At 40.7% G+C, this 22,245-nt stretch overlaps 1 protein-coding gene across 2 annotated transcripts in view; it reads right to left on the bottom strand.

Moving 5' to 3' along the window:
- Positions 1 to 270: 270 nt before the first annotated feature.
- TMEM72 (transmembrane protein 72) overlaps positions 271 to 22,245 on the bottom strand; it is a 55,861-nt gene continuing 33,886 nt past the window's right edge. The window contains exons 2-5 of one of the 2 annotated variants that reach the window (XM_043986220.1): positions 12,985 to 13,051; positions 9,958 to 10,029; positions 4,599 to 4,738; positions 271 to 2,370 (exon numbers count right to left, since the gene is read on the bottom strand). In XM_043986220.1, the coding sequence (XP_043842155.1) occupies positions 1,904 to 2,370; positions 4,599 to 4,738; positions 9,958 to 10,029; positions 12,985 to 13,051 (746 nt within the window). In that variant the 3' untranslated portion in view covers positions 271 to 1,903. Of the gene's footprint in view, positions 2,371 to 4,598; positions 4,739 to 9,957; positions 10,030 to 12,306; positions 12,381 to 12,984; positions 13,052 to 22,245 lie in introns of those variants that run through there. The other variant, XM_043986221.1, reaches the window with a different exon arrangement.

Consider the following 22,245-nt stretch of genomic DNA (forward strand, 5'->3'; position numbering starts at 1 on the left):
TGCCCAGGGTCACACAGCTAGTAAGTATCAAGTGTCTGAGGCTGGATTTGAACTCAGGTCCACTTGAAACCAAGGCTGGTGCTTTATCCACTGTACCACCTAGCTGCCCCCTCCATTCCCTCTTTTTTTTTTTTTTTTTTTTTTTTTTTTTTTTAGTGAGGCAATTGGGGTTAAGTGACTTGCCCATGGTCACACAGCTAGTTAAGTGTTAAGTGTCTGAGGCCGGATTTGAACTCAGGTACTCCTGACTTCAGGGCCGGTGCTCTATCCATTGTGCCACCTAGCTGCCCCTCTCCATTCCCTCTTAAGGAGACCAGGCTGGCCTGGGCTTCTATTTACTAAGTCTCTGTAGAAAGTGCGAATTAATAGTGCAAACAGAATTGTGGGAGAAATGTGTTTGTTTATCAAGAACAGAAAAACTGTTCTTCAAACCCTAAGAATATACATACAATTGAAATGTTAATTAAAACGATTATTAAAGCAAACCTCCTTAGATACCTTTACTAGATGGTGCTTTGTTAATCAATGGGGTTAATTTCACGGGTTGTTGTGTGCACTGCAAAGACACAATCTTCCATTTCCATATGAATATATACTAATTGAGGTTTGTCACTGATTTAAGGCTACTCCTCTTGTCCAGGACGTGCTTGTAAGCCAGAGGACTCTTACAGGGTGAATGACATAAGAATGACATAAGGCCAGAGCCAGAAGTGACCTCAGAGGCCATCAAGCCCGACCCCCAACCCCCCAAGAGTCCCCTCTGCAAAGAGCTTCTGTGGAGTCTTTCTCTGGGTTGAATTTTGCTTGTGCATTATGCTTAGAATTAATGTTCTCTGTCATGACATGACATGACATCACAGCAGATGAGTTCTCAGTGCTTTCAGTTCCTCAAGGGTTTCCACACCTCTCTGGAAACTGGAAAAATATTCTCAGAATAGATGCTGTGGGAATTACCTGAAAATTGTTATGAAATTCTCTTTTCCCTCAGACATCCCCCGCCCCTCCACCCTTATAACTATTTAGTGAAGTTTGTCCTTTCCGTGGACCTTCGAAACCAACAAAATTCATCACCTGGTGGCCAACTTTCCAAAATGAACTTTTACTGTGCTTCCTTTATAACTCCTTCTGGCACCAAAGCACACAGGAGGTACTTAATAAATACTCTTGATGGACTCTAAATTCAGTGAGATCATACATCTTTGTGCTTGTTCAAAAGGCACATGGACTCCCTGGTCAACTAGAGCTGAGGCAGATGGCCTTGGATGAACAATACGGGGCTACTCTGAGTTGCCAGACTATATCTTGACTGTGGGACTGAACACAATCTTGACTAATAGATAAGCCATAGCAGACAGGACTGTGTATGGTACACAGGGGTACAGCAAGGTAATTCATTGGGAACTCAGTCTCTGGGTCCACTCCAGGTGTCCCTTTGCAGAGAAAAGGACATTCTGTGCAATCCCCTCCTGTGTGAAATAGATGTGAAGGGCTTTTCTTGAAAAAACAAAAACCTATAATGTAAAAATTGATGGAAACAGAAAGAACATGGTTCTTGACTAGGCAATATGGACTGCCCATTAAAGAGAGACCTAGCAAGTTACTATATGTTCCTAGGGCTCAGCTCCCACATGAAATGAGAGTAAATGAGCCTTTCTAACCATACATCAGGGGTTTGCTGCATCACTTTTGTAGAGTCCTCCTGGGAGATTCCGTGAGCTCCTTGTGGACTCTCTGAAACCCAAATCCTTGTCAGACCTCATGAATTCCTTGGAGAGCCTTTGGAACTCAAGGGCTCTTAGAGGGGTGGCAATATGAGATTGGACATCCTTCAGGAACTTCTAGAGGAAGGGTCCCCTTTTGGACCCTCTGTGATGAGTGATGGAAGGGGAACCCTATGTGCTCTTCAAAATAAGCCTGTGGCTGCAAGGGAAGACATAAGGAGAGGGGCCTCTGGAGGGGGGATGATGGGCACAGTGTCAGAGGTGGTTTCCTCTGGTTCACTGTCCCTGTCTTCCAGGCTCTCGGTGATAGAGGGAATGATTTTGACCACCTTCTCTTCGAAGTGCACCTGCTTCTTTCCAGGCAGCAAATCAGCTGGCTCCAGAACTAGCTCCATCAATGTGTCTGGGGGCCTGGCTGGGGGAGACTTCTTGTTCCCCTTCAAAATACTTTTCATGTGGCCAAAGAGGGAGGTTGGCCCTTCCCTGAAGGAGCTGTGGAAGGTGTACGTTTGCTCAGTATTCCCATATCCTGTGGTGCTCACGGTGCTAGCAGAGGGGTCTGTGTACCGTTCGGGGGTACAGCTAGCTTTGTTTTTCTTACGTTTACTCAGGAGGAAATATGCCAGGCCAGTGATGATCAGCATAGACCCTGAAAAAAATGGTGATCTTCAGTCACTCTGAAAATGACAGAGTGGAAAACCAAAGCCTCTCTCAGCAAAACCCTCTGGGGGCCATCCCCCACTTAGTGGCCTTCCCCAAGGGCCCTCATTTGGAACTCTTTCCCTTAGTATAACCTAGTAGTTTGGATCTCAGTGAAGGAGGGACTTACCCCTCCTTCTGCTGAGCTGAAAATAATAATAATACCTAATATGTATATGCATCTTAATAGCTTACAGTACAAAGCACCATCTCATCATCATAATAATTCATTGTAGAAACTCAAAATAGGCAAGAGTTCTTAACTTGGGCTCTCTGAAATTCAAAACATATATTTTGATAACTGTGTTTAAGTATAATTGGTTCCTTTGTAATCCCACGTGCTTTATTTGATGAATTTAAGAACATTATCCTAAGAAGGAGACCCATACACTTCACCAGAGTACCCAAGGGGTCCATGATACAAAAAAAGTTAAACACCCTTGGGTTGCAAAGTGATTTTCTCACCATAGAGGCAATGTGGCTTAGTGGATAGAGAGCTGACTTCTATTGTAATAATAGCATCCATTTCTAGAGCACTTTAAGGTCTACAAGATGTTTTTTCTCAGCATTCTTTAGAGGTGCTTATGCTCCTTCAGGTATTAGGTATTAGAACCCAGAAAACCTGGGTTCAAATTTCACCTCTGACACGTGCTAGCTGCGTGATCCTGGGAAAATCACTTGACCTATGATTACGCTAATATTGATGGCTATTCATTGCCAATAATGTGCTGAACTGTATCAGTCTAGCACAAGCTTATGTTCCCTAGAACTCCTAGGCTCATAGAATGTTTGAGATGTAAAGGACCACAGAGATTTTCTGTTCCATCTTCCTCATTTTGCTGATGAAGAATTTGAGTTCTGAAGAGGTTAAATGACTTCCTGAATGTCACACAACTGGTAAGCATCAGAGCTGGGAATCAAACTCATCCACTCATTCCTTCACACCAAGGCAGTTAGTAAAGATAGAGCTATAGCTAGGGTCCAGCAGCTGGGGATTGGTCTCAGGGTTCAGACCTTCACAGAGAGTTGCCAATATTTATTTATATGCCAGGTAGAAGCAATTAAGCTTAGCAACTAGTCAATGCGAATAATTAGTAAACTAGAAAACTATATGATGAGATTTTCCATCCAATGGATACATCCCAGGTCAGCCCCTACTTATATCTGTTTAGCTCCTTCCCAACAGCAACTTCCCAGTGTCCTGAAGTCAGCTGGCATCCATTTGGCCTTGTGTCCTAGAGTCTGAGATCTTTCTCTCAATCCCCTCAACTGAATTTATATTAACAAGCTAATTTTACTGCGACTCCACATGTTAGAACTATGTGTCTGAAGGGGCATCTAGGTGGCCCTGGAGTCAGGAGTACCTGGGTTCAAATCCGGCCTCAGATACTTAATACTTACTAGCTGTGTGACCCTGGGCAAGTCACTTAACCCCAATTGCCTCACTAAAAAACAAACAAACAAACAAAAAAAGAACTATGTGTCTGAGTGACAGCATGCCCATGGGCTAGGTGGCTCCCCTTGTGGCTTAGAAATGAGAGGATAAGCAAGGAGGGCCTCTAAGACACACTTGGTGTGGGGTCTTCCTGCTGAATGGACTAGCCTTGCTTAGTAGCTGACTTTTATACTCCGAACTCTCCAAGCTAAAATTATGAAGAGAAATCCCAAGATTGATTAGTAGCTAGAAGAACTGCTGACAAGAGCAATTTGTAAACTTTAAAGGCCCTGGAAGTGGAAGTTTATTATTGTGGGAGTTGTGATTTTTTTTCAAACTGGATTTTTCTTACCCGACTTCTTAAAAATATACTCTAGCCATTAGTTTAAATTTGGTGATCACCACAACAGTTATATCCTGTGGAAGTTTAGGATCGATATTGAGTTAAGACTTTTACCCACTAAGAGATTATTCTTATTTTTAGACTCCCAAAGGACTCTGGGCTTCTCCATTAAGGATGATGAGTCCTTGCTGGGAATATTTCATTTAGCCAGGATGAGCCGGACTGGCTTTCTCTCCATCCCCAGAGACCTCAGGCAAACAGTCATGCAAGGGCTCCGGACTGAGGCTAGAGATCCAGGGGTGTTCGGTCATTGTTACTTCGAGAGCACTTTATTTGGTGCTGTGTGTGTGTGTGTGTGTGTGTGTGTGGTAGCCCCATTGATCCTTGCCAGTGGTCATACCTGGGATGGTCACGTGCCAGACCAGCACTGGGTGCAGAAAGCAGGCGACAGAAAGCAGCACATAGCCCAGGAATTTCTGGAAGCAACCCAGCTTGCAGGCCTTTTCCCATAAAACATAGGCCAGAGATTCTGGTTGACACCTGAGAAAAGACAGATGGGATGGGAATGGCCATGGTCAATGGAGAAAAGGGGAAAAGTGGAAGGAGGAGAGAAAATATTGAGGGAGGTGAAGGGAGGTAAAAGAAGAAGGGAAGAGAGGGGAGTTTATGGGTAAGAGGAAGTGGGAGAGACAGAGGAGAGGAGAAGGAAAAGGAAAAAAAAGAGGAGAGGCAGAGAAGAGAGAAGAAGAGAGGCCAGAAGAGGAAAGGAGAGAGAAGAGGGGAGGAATGGAAAAGGAAAGGAAGGGAAGGGAAGGGAAGGGGAGAAGAGAGGGGAAGAGAGACAGAGACAGATTAATCTGAGGCAGAGGTAGACACCACACTGCTGCCCTTAGGAAGAAACCGTCTCCTTGAGGCCACCTGGCGTTTGTGTGGTTGCCTGAAACCTTAAGCTGAATATTACCCTCTGAATCAACTACTTTGCATCTCATTTAAAGCCAGGGTTGGGTGACCTCTAGTGGCTAGGAAAAAAATAGCCCTCAATCTGAGGGTCCAGGGAAACTCCATGTTATCTGTCATTTTTACAAATCCACATTTCTGGCTGGCTAACCCTTCCCTTTCCCTTATCCTTTCCCGCCTTGCACATACATTTGGAGACCTAAGAAACTATTAATAACAATGGTCAACCCTCTAGGGAAGATGGTTGAGGTTGCCTCAGATATTGATCAGTATTGAATAGAGGCAGTGTGATTTAATTGCACCATAAAAAGAAATCGGGGCAGCTAGATGGCACAGTGGATAGAGCACCGGCCCTGGAGTCAGGAGTACCTGAGTTCAAATCTGGCCTCGGACACTTGACACTTACTAGCTGTGTGACCCTAGGCAAGTCACTTAACCCCAATTGCCTCACTAAAAAAAAAAAAAAAGAAAAAAGAAATCAGGCTAATTTCCCTGGTGGACTCTTGTTCTCTCTCTGAGACTCAGTTTCCCCATCTGTAAAATGATCAAGACAGCCCTACTCCTAATTGTCACACAGGTAAACGTGGTGAACGGGGGTCATGGGAGTTGAGGCCTGGGGCATGCAGATAATCCTAGAGTTTTTTCCCTACTGTGGACTCTTTACTTTATCTCCTTAAGGGTCTCTCTTTCTCTCTCCCCTTCCTTCTTTATTCACTACCCACACAAAGTCTATCACTCAGATTATAGCATCTTGGATTGGAGTTGGAAGGGGCTTGGAAGGTCATCCAGATCAATCCCTTCAATTTACAAATGAGGAAACTGAGGCTTGTGGAGGTGGAAGCAGTGTCAGAGGCAGGATTAAAGCCAACTCTTCTGACTCCAAATCTAATGCCATGTCATACCACATCTTACCCATTTATTGACATTCCAAAATGCCTTCTAATGGAGTCCCTGTTCTATGTAGTTTCTTTGCAAGGATCAAAATAGAATATCCCCTGAAGATGACACTTGCCAAAAATCTCGGGCCTCTCATAGACCTTAGAGGCCACCTGTCCAACCTCATTTCCCATGCTGGAATCCGCTCTAAGTAACCCTAACAAGTAATCAAAGAAGAGTCTCTAGAGCTGGAAAGGACCTTGGAGCCCTTGTGATCCAGTATTCACTTTGTAGATATGAAAACTGGGGACCAAGGAAGCTGAGGAATTTGTGTGCAGACACACTGGGAGTAAGCATCGGAGGGTAGACATGAACTGCTCCTCTGTCTCCAGAGGGAGTGTCTTCCACTCTACCACCCTGTATCTTGGGATGACGGGGTCCCAGTCTTTTACTTGCTGAGAGAACACATGAAGGAATTAGACCCGGTAGTCTCCAAGACTTTTCAAAGCTTGAATAGTCTATGATTCCAAATCACTTTAACTTCTGTCTGCCTCAGTTTCCTCAACTATAAAATCAGGATAATAATAGCAGCTACCTCCCAGGGTCACTCTGAGGGTTAAATAAGATAGTATTTGTAAAGTGCTTTAGCAGGCTACCTGGACCATACCAGACACTTCATAAATGCTTTCCCCCTTCTCTTCCTTACTAACACACCCTGAGTAAAATGAGAAGAATTATCTTTTCAAAAACAACCTCTGGGGGCAGCTAGATGGCACAGTGGATAGAGCACCGGCCCTGGAGTCAGGAGTACCTGAGTTCAAATCTGGCCTCAGACACTTAACACTTACTAGCTGTGTGACCCTGGGCAAGTCACTTAACCCCAATTGCCTCACTAAAAAAAAAACAAAAAACAAAAACTCTGAAGACTTGGAAGGAAAATTGATTTGTAAGCAACAACACTATATAAAGGAGAGCTATTATCATTTTGCAAACTTCATGGATATGCAATTCACTATCTCATAGTCGCAATGTCCAGATGAGGCCTGCCATGGTCTAAGATGATTTAGGTCCTTGGCTTTGATGCTAGTGTGACCCATCTCGACCAGCTACTCTGGGCATCATTGCATGTATGGTTGGTGGCAGGGAGTTGGCTGAGGACTCAGAAGTAGGTTAATGTCAGGAGTTCCCCATCCATTAATTGAGAAGAAGCTACTTCTCTTTCCTAAAGGCTTGAGAGGGAGCAGACAAGCGAGCTGATGTGCTCACGGTCAGAAAAGGTAATGAGCAGTAGGCTTGGGCTATCAAGCAAACGCCAAGGCTTTGAAAGAGTACCTTAAGAGACGTGGGTGGCAGTCTCAGCTCTATCAGTTAATACCCATTCAATTTTGGGCAACCCAGTATAGTCCAAGAAGCATTTATTAAGCAACTGCTGTATGTGCAAGGTATAACTAATGCCTTTCCACTTACTACAGACTTGGCTGCCAACAGAGTGTTGACTGGAACCAAGGCAACATCTGAACTAGTAACCCAAAGGAAGCAGCATGGAATAATGAAATAAACTCTGGACCGTGCATCTGTGAGAACTGGACTAGAGTCCTGGTTTTCATTCTGTGTGTCACATTTCTGGGTCTCTGTTCCTTCATTTAAAAATGTTAATTTATTATTATTTTTTCAATGAAACTATTTTTTGTTTGTTTCTTCTTACTGGGAGAAAAAGAAAAAGGAACACAATTTGCCTAGTTAAAAAACAAAACAAAACAAAACAAATTCTCACCCTGGCCAGGTCCCCAAAATATATTTCTCAGTCTGCAACCTTGTCCATCATTTTCTCTGTCAAGATGTGGGTAGTATGTTTATGTGTCTTCATTTATAAAATAACAGGGTTGGATTAGGTATTCCCATACATCGCTTCCAGCTAGCTATCACCATCCGTGAATCTAGGCCCTGAAAAACCACAGGCGCTCTGTCCAAGTTTTCCCAAGCTATCTGATATCTCTGAGTTCCCAGATGTACTCCTTTCAGCCTTACTGTCATTCTCTAGAGAAAACAGAGTAATCAGTGTCTCCAACAGAGGCTAGCTTGATAGCCCTCATTCCTTTGGGGAAAAGAAATCTGAGACTCTTCCTGGGGAGACCCTGAATGGTATTAGATAGAGCCGTTATCACCGTGGATTTTAGAGCTCAATACTACTAGTGGGTTGTGTGATGGGTATAACTGTTTGTGAAGCTGAAGGGATCTCCTGATCACCCTACAAGGCATTGGACCTAGAGACATGGGGAGAGGTCTGTGCCCCATTTCCTCGATTGTTCTCAGCACTGAGATATATTCAGCCCAAAATGAAATGTCTTAGTGAGGAGCATGGTAGCTGCTACCCTCAACACCTGTGCAGAAGAAAGGACACTGGGTTCAAGTCCTATATGTAATATTTTTTTTAAGTGAGGCAATTGGGGTTCAGTGACTTGCCCGGGGTCACACAGCTAGTAAGTGTTGTGTCTGAGGCCGGATTTGAACTCAGGTCCTTCTGACTCCAGGACCGGTGCTCTATCCACTGCTCCACCTAGGTGCCCCTCCTATATGTAATATTACCTATGTGACCCTTAAGCAAGTCCCTTAAGCCCTTCATGGGCTTCAGTTTTCTTATCTGTAAAATAGATCCAACATTGACCTATGAAGTATGAGCTATGGGGAAGATCACTGAGCAGAGGCTTTCTGCCTCCTTCTCTCTCATCTCCACGTCATTGATCTCCTCCACCCCCACACCCCCATTTCCTTTAAGCTCAGCTCAAGGAGTAGCCTTGGACATGAGCTCTGATCCGATGCTCCCAACTACTAGGTCCAATCCTTCCCTTCCCAGACATTAACTTGTATTTATTCTGAATATATTTAGATGAGTATGTGCTTTCACCCCCAATAGAATATAAGCTTCTTGAGGTCAAGACCCATTTCATTTTTGTCTTTGTCTCCAAAGCCCCGAGTACAGGTCCTGGCCTAGAATGGATGGTTAAATGCTTGCTGACAAATAGTAACCATTCACCACTGGCTTATCAAGTCAAAAAGAACTTTCATATGTATGATCTTATCCGATGGATAACCTGGTGAGGAAGGTTGTACAAGCACTGTTCTCTACAATTTACAAAAGAGGAAATTGAGGTTCAAAGAAATTTAAATAACTTGAAAAGTAACAGAGGGATGCTAAGTATCTGAGCTGGGATTAAAAACTAGGTCTTCTGACTTCCAAGGGTTAGTATTCTTTTTTTTAAAGACCTTTAAATAATCTTTAAATAGACTTTAAATAGTCTCTAAAATAGTCTTTAAAAAGACTTTAAATTTAAACTAAAAAAACAACAACCCTGTAGTTGATCTTCTTCTATTGTGTGATTTCTAAATATATTCTTACCTATCTAATGTGCAATTTCTTGTGACAAAGAATAAAATAGGGAGAAAAAAGCAGATCAATCAAACTAAAGCTTACTTCTCTTGATTCTGACAGCAGAGGCAAGGTTTTACATCCATAGAGGCAGCTAGGTGATACAGTGGATAAAGCACCAGCCCTGGATTCAGGAGGACCTGAGTTCAAATGTGATCTCAGACACTTGACACTTACTAGCTGTGTGACCCTGGGCAAGTCACTTAACCCTCATTGCCCCACTAAAAGAAAAATAAAATAAAATAAAAAGGTTTTACATCCATGCTCCTTCAGCTCTGCAAAGAAGGAAAGGACACATCATCCATGCTCTCATCTCTGCTTCGGGGTCATTTTAAGGTCCAGGGTTGGCTACTCTACATACATCACACTGTATCTCCAGGAATAGAAGATAGTCTAGGTTCACTTGGAACCAAAAGTGGGTTGAGATGGTTTTGCTTCCTTCCTCCCCTTTGTTACCTCATTCATACCCCGGACACCAGGGAGCATAGAAAGGACTCACCTGAAGCAGAGTGAAAGCAGGTTCGCCACAAAGTAGGATCCTTCACATATGGAAACTGCAGTCCCTGAAAAGCTAAGGGATGGACACTGGTTAGAGGCAGCATCTCCAGTGGTCCCCTTCCCTCCCCTCTCCAACTTTTAGGGGTTATTCTTTTAATTACCAATTTTTGGTATCCCAATAAATCCATTGTCTATACACATTGTCCTCTCCCCTTTTCCCTGGCCCAATGCCCCTGACTTTATTCATTCAGTTATTCAGCAGGAACTTGTTGAGCAATCATTTTTTGTTTGTTTGTTTTTTGTTTTGTTTTATTTGTTTTTTGTTTGTTTTTTTTATTGGGGCAATGAGGATTAAGTGACTTGCCCAAGGTCACACAGCTAGTAAGTGTCTGAGGCTGGATTTGAACTCAGGTCCTCCTGAATCCATAGCTGAAGCTTTATCCACTGCACCACCCAGCTGCCCCAAGCAATAATTATTTAAGAGTCATTTTGTGCTAAGCTCTGAAGGTAGTATGGAGATAAATTAGATATGGCCCTAGTCCTTGCTTGCCTAATTTTTAAAAATGTAATATTCATCAGGAGGCAGCTATATGGCTCAGTGGATAGAGCAGGAGTCAGGAAGACCCAAGTTCAAATCTTGCCTCAGACACTAGCTTGTGTGACCCTGGACAAGTCACTTAACTTCTTTCTGCCTTAATCCATTGGAGAAGAATGGCAAACCATTGCAGTATCTTTGCCAAGAAAACCCCATGCATAGTATTTGTGTGCTATGGTCCATGAAGAGTTAAACACAACTGAATGACTGAACAACAAAGTATTAGAAAATATAGATAGCCCTTCTCCCTCAAATCTGGCTTGTATAAAATATGAATTCTACCTATGGCTGCTATTCTACTCAAGAATGTGTGTATATATACATATATAATATATACAGACATGAATATTTATATATAAAATAATTCTCTCTCTTTTGTTTTTTTTGGTCTTTTTTGTTTTCTTGCTTTCATGGGTGTCCAATGAATTCACCACCCAGCTGGTCCAACCTGCTGGTGATGAGCCTCTCTATCTCAGATGGCTAGGTAGTACAGTGGATAGAGTCAGAAAGACCTCTGTGGGCCTGGATTCAGGAAGACCTAAGTTCAAGTTCCACTGCAGACACTTAATAGCTTTGTGACCCCTGCGCAAGTCATTTTACCTCTGTCTGTCTCAATTTCCTCAACTGCAAAATGGTGATCATAAACAAAGTGGTTGTGATCATATTTTTCAAGGGCTTAGCACCCTGCCGAGCACACGGGAGGTGCTTAATAAATAAATAAATAAATAAATAAATGAATGAATGAATGAATGAATGAATGAATGAATGAATGAGTAAGTAAGTAAATAAGTAAGTAAATAAATAAATAAATGAATGAATGAATGAATAGATAAATAGATAAATAAACAAACAAACAAACAAATAAATAAATAAATAAATAAACAAACAAATAAATAAACAAAATAAATAAATAAATAGATAGATAAATAAATAAATAAGTGAGTAAGTAAGTAAATAAGTAAGTAAATAAATAAATGAATGAATGAATGAATGAATGAATGAATGAATGAATAGATAAATAGATAAATAAATAAACAAACAAACAAATAAATAAACAAACAAATAAATAAGTAAATAAATAAATAGGTAGATAAATAAATAAATAAATAAACAAACAAACAAACAACCAAACAAATAAATAAATAAATAAATAAATAAATGAGTAAGTAAATAAGTAAGTAAATAAATAAATAAATGAATGAATGAATGAATGAATGAATGAATGAATAGATAAATAGATAAATAAATAAACAAACAAACAAATAAATAAATAAACAAACAAACAAATAAATAAACAAAATAAATAAATAAATAGGTAGATAGATAGATAAATAAATAAATAAGTGAGTAAGTAAGTAAATAAGTAAGTAAATAAATGAATGAATGAATGAATGAATGAATAGATAAATAGATAAATAAATAAACAAACAAACAAATAAATAAATAAATAAACAAACAAACAAACAAACAAACAAACAAACAAACAAACAAACAAACAAACAAATAAATAAATAAATAAATAAATAAATAAATAAATAAATAAATAAATAAATAAATGGCTGCTCCCTTCCTTATCCTAGGCTCTGCTGTAAGCAGACATGGTCTGTTTATAAGATCATATGATTAAAGCTGGAAGGGACCTTCAAGGTTATCTACTCCAACCCTCTTTTGTTTTTGTAAACACAATTTTACAATTTGAGGCCACATAGGAGGTAAATGGCAGATGCAGGAATCCTCTGACTCTAAATGCAGTACATTTTCCCATGCAGCACCCTGAGACTCCTGGGACCATGCTGGAAGCCTTTGAACATTTTGGTAGAATCCACCAGAGCTTATGATCCATTAGCACAATATTCAAGAACCCAGTATCACCATCACTCCCCAGTGAAGCATCCCAGAAGGAGCTGCTGTCCCTGTAGGTAAGAGACATCTTTGGGAAAAAAACAAACAAACAAACTAATAAATCAACCATAACAACTCACATTTCTGGAGCACTTTCAGGTTTACACACTGCTTTCTTTATGATACCCCTGTGAGCTGGGTAGTGTAATAATCATTACCCTAATTTTACAGATGGGGACACCGAGGCTCAGAGTGGAGAAGTCAGTAACCCAAGGCCACGTTGTTGTTCCTGGGGTGGTTTGAATACATCCCTATTCAGAAGAGTTGGTTAGAGTAGAAGACCCTTAAAATTCTTTGGTAAGGTTGTATTCCTTTATAAAGTGTCTAGGGTCCTGCCTGGGGTGGGAAATGGGGATAAATGGAATAAACCTGCATGAAGTGCCTACTATGTGCCAGGCGCAGTGCTAAACACTTTATAGATATTATCTCATTTGATTTCTGGGTTGCCTTTATAGGCCATATGTATATATAAAGTTCTATGCAAACAATAATGATTTGTTATTAGGGGAGAAAAGAAAAATCTGTACTTACAGAAGGTAGAAAGCCAGGCTTTTGAATTGTCCTTGGAGTAAGGTTTCAACTCCCACGCCGATTAGTACTGGAAACAGAAGAGGCATGGTGGGAAGGGGCAGTAGAATGGCTTGATGCCTGATGACAGGCTTAAACACATGTCATTGACCTCAGGTGAGGACCTGAATGTTCCTTTGTTTATTGTGGAAGAGTTCTGGCTCTTTATCCATGTGCATCATAATCTCGTTACTGAATCCATATTTTCTTTCCCATCTCTTACCACCTAGACCCTGATAGGTGAGACTTTTGCTTATCCATACAGGAACCAGGCTGCCTGGCTACTTCTTTTGGTCTCCTCAATATGGCCTCAGTGGATACCATTCCAACCTTCCCTAGGTGTCTTATCTTCCTCCATTACATTATAATTTTCCCCAGGGCAGGGACTGCCTTGTTTGCTCTAATATACATCCCCAGTCTTAGCACCCTGCCTGACAACATAGTGCTACCCAGCTCACTTCACTGGTGGGGCTTCCTCAGAGAAAACCCAAGAATTTGAGTGACTTATGCAGAGCAGCACGCCTGATAGAAGTGACTGAAAAAAGGGCCCATTGTCAAGACAAAGTAAAGGGAGGTTTGGCTATTTGAGACCTTCTATTCTTCCTGTACCTAGACCTCTCCACTGAGAATATGAAAGTTGAGCACACTCTAAAGCAAACCTATGCAGCATAGGTTGTAAGCACAGCTACGTGTTGAACCCACAGATACTATTTTCATTTCATTTCATCTTTTGAGAACAAACCACATAATAACCTGTTCTCACCCCCTAACAGTTTCCTGATGGAGACGCCTGGGATCAAATTATAGTAATTTTCAAGTTTGTATGTGTGTGTGTGTGTGTGTGTGTGTGTGTGTACAAATGGTCTATCATGGGATGCAGGTCTCTGGAAGGTCTCTCTAGCTCTCTATGGTCTCCAGATGTGTTTAATTGTTCTTAGCAAGATTATGACTCTTTTCTATCCTTCATATAATATAGGCAACCTAATCTTCCTTCTCTGCGTCCCTCTTTATGAAGAACAGCCTGTGAAGAATTGTAAGCATTTGGAAATCAACTCATTCCTCACAATGCACAAATGAAGATGGTAACTGTCTTTCTTTCTCAACTCTGATGCTTGCAAAGGCAAAGTCAGACATTTGTTTGAAAAGAATACTGCCTCAATTTTACACTGAACTGATACAGATGTGATTGTAGTTAAGACAGGTTATGAAAGACAAGCCAAGATGCTACTAGAATTAATGAGAAAACTCAAAGAAAAATTAAAGCATATTTTAATGGAATCCATTTACATATCCTTTGTGAAATCTACCCGTGCAGAAACTTGGCAGCTCATCCTGAAGTTTGTTTTCCCTGTGTCAGCCCCACCCTGAGTTCCCGGGGCACAGCTACCTGCATGCAAGCTCCCAGGTCCTCCCCTCCCCCCACTAGGCTTCCTACTGTTATCACAACCTAAATCTCGGGATTTCCTTTTGATCCCTTCTCACTTCTCCTTTCACTTTTCCTCCTGGTAACCCTAAAGTTTCTCCAAGGTTCCTATTCTCTGTCCTGCTACTTTAAGACTTTGTCTTCCACCATCTGGTATAACTTGGAAAAGATCTGGCTGTGGCCTTCCAGAACAGGGGTCCTAACTCAAAGGCAGAGTACCTCAATTTAAATTCTGGCCCTGCTACTTACTCACTGTGTGACCCTGGGCAAGTCACTTTGCTCTGAGACACAGGTTCCTTATCTATGATATGACAGAGCTGCATGGGATGATTTCTAAGGTCTCTTACCACTTGAAATCTTTGATCTTATAACATATTTTCTCTAAGGTGTTAGTAGATCAAGTATCTGAACTTGCTGGGAAGTGCATTCCTCTTCATGTGACTCCTGGTTTTAGCCTTAAGGTCCAAAAAGGTACAGACTTCCCTGGCAGATGCTGGACTTTGGACGAGGTGGCTTGTCTGAATCATTTGCTTGCCAGGTTATGGCTAAGGAGAACTGCTGGTTCTATGAGTCACTTTTCTGTTGTGTCTGTAGGAAAGCCAGTTGTCAGTCAGCAAACATTTATTAAGCCATTATTGTGCGCCAGATACTGTGTTAAGTGCAAAGAAAGGCAAAAACATAGCTCCTGTCCCTAGGAATTCACAGTCCAATGGGGGAGCAGAATGTAAACAACTGTACAGGATGTATGCAGAGGAAACAGCAGGTAATCTCAGAGGAAACAGGAGAGGGGGGAGGAAAAGGTCTCCCTACAGAAGGAAGAATTTGCTCGTCTTGAAAGAAGCCAAGAAATAGAGGTGGGGAGAGAAGGACAGCCCAGGCATCACTGAAAAGGCACATAGTTGAGAGATGAAGTGCCATGCAGAAAGTCAGTGTGGCTGGATGGCAGAGAGTGTAGAGGAAATGAAAGTGGAAGAAGACTGGACAGGTAGGAAAGGCCCAGCTTGTGAAGGACTCTAAATGCCAAACAGATCATCTTATATTTGATTTTGGAAGTCATAGGGACCCACTGGAGTTTACTGAGTGAGGAAAGGGGTGGACCAGTGACATGGTAATGTCTGTATTTTAGGAAAATCACTTTGCGTGTAAGATGTGATGACAAATGGCGACATTAAGCATCCTATAACCCATTTAATTAATATAGTTTTGTGGGGCATCAATGACTGTAGAATATGACGTTGAGGATGGAGCCTGTGTATGGCTGCTGGGCAGAATGGATAGAATGCTAGTCTATGACTGATGGGTCAGCGACCCTCAGACAAGGCGGGCTGATGGTAGAGGGTTTGGTATAGAAATATACAAGCTATTATCTTAATGCATTCTAGCTACCTACTGGGGGCACCCAAGCGGGATAGATTGAAAGAGTGGAGAAGATGGTTATTTAGAAGCAGTGAAATTAAATTAGAAGAGCAATTACTTCCCTGAGCTTTAGTTTCTTGGACTGTAAAAGGAAGGGATTTTTCAAATTCAGGAAGCTTCCCCTGGAAGCAGGTCCTCTTGAAAAGCCATTGTGTCCTGCTAGCTGAATAAGACCTTTGGGGTTGAGGATTTCAAGACTAAACATCCAATCTGAGTCTAACAAGGTATGTTTCCTTTTGATAAGCATTTTTTCCCCTTCTGTTTGGGTATCTAGGTTTGAAGTAGGGAGTGGACCTAAAAGGGAAGAAACAATACTTCCTCTCTTCTCTGGCCACACCTCTGGAAGGTGGGAATGCCTGTCCAAGGTCAGCCACACCTTTGCTCCTCTCACTGGACATTTCTTTTTACTAGTCACTATGCAGGACCCCACCCCTACAGAGACATTTCCTTGCAAGTGGAAAAGGCTGAATAAAGTCACATGTCCCAAACAGCCCAGTTTGTCCAACACAGCAAAATTGTCTTGACTTTTTTTTTTTTTTAGCCCGAAGGACTGAAGGAAAACTCAGATTCAAAATAGTTCTGTCTTGTGGGAAGTTTATACAAAATCTCTAAATCAAAACCTTAATATTCGTTCTCAGCCCCCAGCTTGACATTCTGGGGAATCAGGGCTCTAACCCTGGACCTTTCTGGGTGCCAGTATCCAAACATCTCCTTACTCTACTACCCTACCCCACCCCCACCCCTATTCATACATGATGTAGAGAACAATTCAATAGCCATGAAACCAATCAGATTTATTTAGCCAAGCTAGTTCATGCCATCCTTCAACTCCTTCGATGCCAAACCCTTAGCTCTTTCCACTCTGTCATTCCAGCTCTAACTTCTTGTATTATCTTCAACAAGTAACGTCCCATTTCTGGGCCTGAATCTCCTCATTTGTAAAGTGAGTAGAGTTCTCCTTGTTTTCAAGGAGAAATATCTGTGATTCATTGGACTCACTTTGCCAAGACGTGTTATTAACAAAGTTTTTTTTTTTTTAAATCTCAAATTTACAAGACTCTTCTTCTATTTGAGAATTCTAGGGTGGAGTATCCTTAATGAAGGGGAGTAGAATGTTTTGAATAGCCATTGTGAGACATGTACTAGGGAACCAAGTGAAAAATTATGGAATCACAAGCAGCCCTGGGGCCCATTTACAGTAGTTGCACATCATGAACTTGGAGTGGGTCTGTGTCTTTTTTTCAGCAACGTTCTTACGCCTCAAGTTCAATAGTGCATAAAGTCTAGACAGTGAGCTTGGCCTAGTCAAGATGTAAGGGACTTTATGGGAGGGTGAAAGCAGCATCGAAGTAGCTATCCACGGAGTCCCAGCTGGGCAGGGAATCAAGTGGCATTGTCTTTTGTTGGCATTTGTTTTCAGCTCCGTATATTTCTGATTTTCCTCCAAAAGTCAAGGCCTTGCTCCAGGGAATACTTCCCTCCCCTCCTCCCCATACTGTCTTTCTTTCTGTCCTCTGCTCAGGGTAGGGTCATTGTGTACTTTTATGCTACCGTTTTGCATGAAGAATCTAAAGGTCTTTTATGTAGTTGGCAAACAGACCCACCAAGAAGACAAAGGGCTGCCTTCTCCCATTGCTGAAGTTCAGTCTTATGAAAGGAAGCTCACGGCCTCTTAGAACGTTAGCAACACTACACCTTAGTTTTGAGGGCAGATGACTGGAGAATCCCCATACTTCCGAGAGAAAGAAGGTGAGTGGGAGCTGAGGTTCACTAACAGAGGGGTATCGATTTCCCTTTTTGCTTAGAAATGAATGGATTCAATTCCTCCCTTGTTCTCTAGGCAAAGAAGAGCTTCCTTTATCCCCTTCCCACTTTCTCCCTTTAAGTACAGATAAAAGAGCAGGGGTCACACTGCCTCCAGAAATCCCCTATTCACTCTTTTAAGTGGAATTCAGGGACTAGACTAGAAGAAGGGATTTAAAGAAAAAACGGAAATACTCTGTCTCACTTTCAACCTCAGGCCACTGCCCTCTGGGTGATGCTAGTCAGGGGTTCTGCAGGCAGGGATCCTGCCAGGTGTGAGTGATGCCAGAGTTTTATTTAAGTTTTACCTGTAATAGTCCCTCTAGATCTGAACAAACCAAGAAAATAAAGGGTAGGAGCAAACCATTTGGGACCAAATAACATGAATTAATTTGAAAATTATTTCCCTACAGCCCTCGATTCCAAGAATATGTATCTGGTCTATTTCCTATTACTCAATCAATCAATGAATCAACAAACATTTATTAGGCATCTACTATTGTGCTACTAGGCATTGAGGATACAAGACTCTAAGTTTACATTCTACATAGAAAGAGAGGGCACACACACACATAGTTACATACATGCATATGTATGAAGGATTAGGGAAGACCTTTTATCAAAGATGGCACTTGACCTGAATCTTGAAGGTAAGTTGGGATTCTAAAAGACCTAAGTAAGGATAGAGTGCATTCCAGGCGTGGGGGAAAACCCATGCCACAGAGATGGGAAATGGAATATCATGTAGAAGGAAGAGTAAATAAACTTGACTAGAACATAAGAATCTGTCACGGGGAATAATGTCCAATAAGGCAGAAAGGTGGGTTGCAGCCAAGGTGTGAAGAACTTTAACTGCCAAACAGAGAAGTTTGTGCTTGCTCCCAGAGGCAATGGAGGGTCATTGGAGTTGGCTTCTAGCTGTTTTAGAGATGAAAACGTGGCAAAATGAAGTTAACAGAGAACCCAGAAGTATAGATAGACAGAGGCTCTGGGAGTTGACAAGTGGAAATATCTTTCCAGTGTTGTTCTATGATTACAAGTCATGGAACACCACAGTCTCTGAAGAATTAAAGCTGAAAGTCTCCAGATAGTCAATGGAATGGTGTGTGGTTGGTATGAATAGGTGCTTCAATACATTAGAAGGAATGGATTTTATAGGAAGAGTGGCTTAAAGGATCATCAGAGAGATGTGGGTTTGGAAAAGAAGGGTTATTTTTCTCCATATTGGTCTAATTTGTTTATTATTTGACCTTTTATAGCTAAGCTGTATATACATTTGGAGCTTATCTTGGCATAAGGTATGAGGTTATGATGTATTAGTCTAAATCTAATTTCTTTGGTATTGCTATCCCATTTTCCCAGTAGTTTTTGTTTATTTGTTTGTTTGTTTGTTTTTTTGCTTTTTTTGTTTGTTTGTTTTTTGGTGAGGCAATTGAGGTTGTGACTTGCCCAGGGTCACACGGCTAGTAAGTGTCTAATGTCTGAGGATAGATTTGAACTCAGGTCCTCCTGACTCCAGGGCCAGTGCTCTTTCCACTGTGCCACCTAGTTGCCCCTTCCCAGTAGATTTCATCAAATAGAGTCCTTATTCAAGTAACTGGAGTTGTGTTTATTGAATACTTAGATGCTAGATACGTTTGCTTCTGTATGTTGTATATCTAATCTATCCTACTGACTTATTTTCTAGCCAGTACCAAATAGTTTTGTAATTATTGCTGTTTAGTAGTATAATTTGACATATATATACACATATTTTTATATATACATAAAATGTGTTCACATATATTACACACATACATTCACATAGACATATTTGTCTTGGTTAGGCCCCTTTCATTCCCATTTCTTTTCATTATTTCTCTTGAGATTTTAACCTTCTTTTCTTTCATATGAATTTTACTATTATTTTTTCTAGTTTTGTAGAGTGATCCTTTGGCAATTTGATTAGTATGACATTGAACAAATAAATTAATTTAGGTAGGATTGTTATTTTTATTAAATTGGCCCATGCTACCCATGAGCAATGAATATTTTCTCTATTATTTAGGTCTGACTTTATTACTGTAAACAGTTGTTTGCAGTTGTATTTATATAGTTATTGTATCTTGGAAGGTAGATTCCCAAGTTGTTGGTTTTTTTTAAAAAAATACATTCTGTAACTAAATAAAATTTTTCTTTTTAATCTTTCCTTGCTGGATTTTCTGGCTATTATTTTAAAAAATGCTGATGCTTTTTTGTGGATTTATTTTATATCCTACAAGTCTGCTAAGTTTATTAATTATTTAGCTAGCTCAAGGGAGGAGAATATTCTTTACAGACACCATCATATCATCTACCAAAAAGTGATCATTTTGTTTCTTCTTTACCTATGATTACTCCCTCCATTTCTTTTTCTTGTCTAATTGCTGTAGCCAGCATTTCTAGTGCTATGTCAAGATGAGAGAAGTGGAAAATAATAAATGTTGTATGGGTTGTGAGAAAATGGGTACAAAGACATTTGGGAGGATAAGGGATTGGCTATCTGATTTCACTGGCATAGAGGACTCCCAAGTAATGAAATTACTTTGTCCAATGTAAGCTGGCACCTTCTCTTCAATCTTTAGTTTTAGGGACTTGTCTTAGGTACTGAGAAGTTACGGAACTTGGCTAACATCACACAGTCATTAGGCAACAAAGGCAGGATTTGACCTTTTCAAGGCCTTCCTGCTTTTAAGGTCAGCTTTCTATTCATGATGCCATGCTACTCTATATTGGAGGATGGGCAAAAGAGGCTCATCACATGATGGGAGAAGCTGTGACCAGTTGTGGTCTTCGTGTCTTCATGGTTGGAGGGAATAATCACATGAATCATATTACATGTCCGTAGACATGTCTATTTGGGGCCTGGGTGTGAAAGAGAGAAACAAGCCCATTAGAGCTGCCATTTTTACTAAATGTTACTGACTGGGGGAAAAAATAATCCCAAGTAGCCTAATTCTTCTCAATGAAATATTTTCTCCATATTACAAATGGAAAAATGCACACAAAGCAAGATCAAACCACAACTGCAGTTTGACTCAAATACATACGCACTTTTCATTGGAAAAACAAAATTGTATTTGGTGACAAACAGATCACACAGATCACTAGAATGTGAAGGTACCTGAGAAGTTATCTAGTCATGGAACTATAGGAACTTGAAGGGACCTCAGAGACTATCTAGTACCATTCTATTATTTTACAGATTAAGAAACTGAGTCACAGAGAAGTTTATACACATATATTATAAATATAAGCATATATAATTGTATATATATACAAGAAGTGTTTTTTTAATATACATATACTATGAGGAGTTTAAATATGAAGTTTAAATGTATATACTATAGGGGCAGCTAGGTGGTACAGTGGATAAAGCACTGGCCCTGGATTCAGGGGGACCTGAGTTCAAATCAGGCTTCACACACTTGACACTAGCTGTTTGACCCTGGGCCAGTCACTTAACCCTCATTGCCCCACCAACCAACAACAACAACAAATACATATACTCTATATAGTATATATACTCTATATAATATATACTATAAAAAGTATACATGCATACACACACATGTATATACAGACACAAAAATGTGTGTGTATGTATTGCTTGAAAGCACACATTCCACTAAATTTGATAGTTGAGATTTGAATCCAGGTCCTTTGACTCCAACTCTGGAACTACCTTAGTCATAGTTCAATTAGTCAATCAAACAAAAACATTTATTAGATATTGACTGTGTGTCATGTATTGTGTTAGGCAGTGGGGATACAAATAAAAAAGTGAGATGATACCTGCTTTCAACGAGCTTACATTCTACTAGTGTAGTGAATATATTCATAGAAAAATAAATGCAGGATAGGAGAGGGATAAGGATTTAATCTATGGCTTTATTAGTACAGTAAACTCCCAGATAAGGAAACACCCCCTACCAATGTTGGATCCACTTATAGTCTTAGAAAGTTGCTTAGAAAAAAAATTATCTATCTGTCTATTGTCTATCTATCTGTTTGTCTGTCTATCTATCTATCTGTATCTCTCTCTCAATATATATCTATATAGGTATAATCTTTCTCCACACACACATATGTATGAATGTATCATAGTGAAGTGTGGAATACTAACATGCACAGTGGATAGAGTGTTGTATTTGGAAACAAGGAGACCTGGTTTGAAATCTAAGCTCCGATACCTACTCTCTGGGAGACCATAAGCAAGTTGCCCAATCTCTTTGAGACTTAGTTACTCATCTGTAAGTGGTGCGGACTAGGGGGCAGCTAGGTGGCACAGTAGAAAAAGCACTGGTCCTGGATTCAGGAGGACCTGAGTTCAGATCTGACTTCAGACAGTTGTCACTTACTAGCTGTGTAACCCTGAGCAAGTCATTTAACCCTCATTGCCCTGCAACAAAACAAAACAAAACAAAACAAAAACAAAAATGTGAGAACTAAATGACCTCCAGGGTCCCTTCCAGCTCAAAATCTCTGATTCCACACCTTCAGTGGAATATAGGGATATGGCTGGGGGACTGTCAGGTCTAGATGTTGCTATTCCCTGAACAGTA

The sequence above is a fragment of the Dromiciops gliroides genome, chromosome 2 (assembly GCF_019393635.1).
Source record: "Dromiciops gliroides isolate mDroGli1 chromosome 2, mDroGli1.pri, whole genome shotgun sequence".
Taxonomy (NCBI): domain Eukaryota; kingdom Metazoa; phylum Chordata; class Mammalia; order Microbiotheria; family Microbiotheriidae; genus Dromiciops; species Dromiciops gliroides.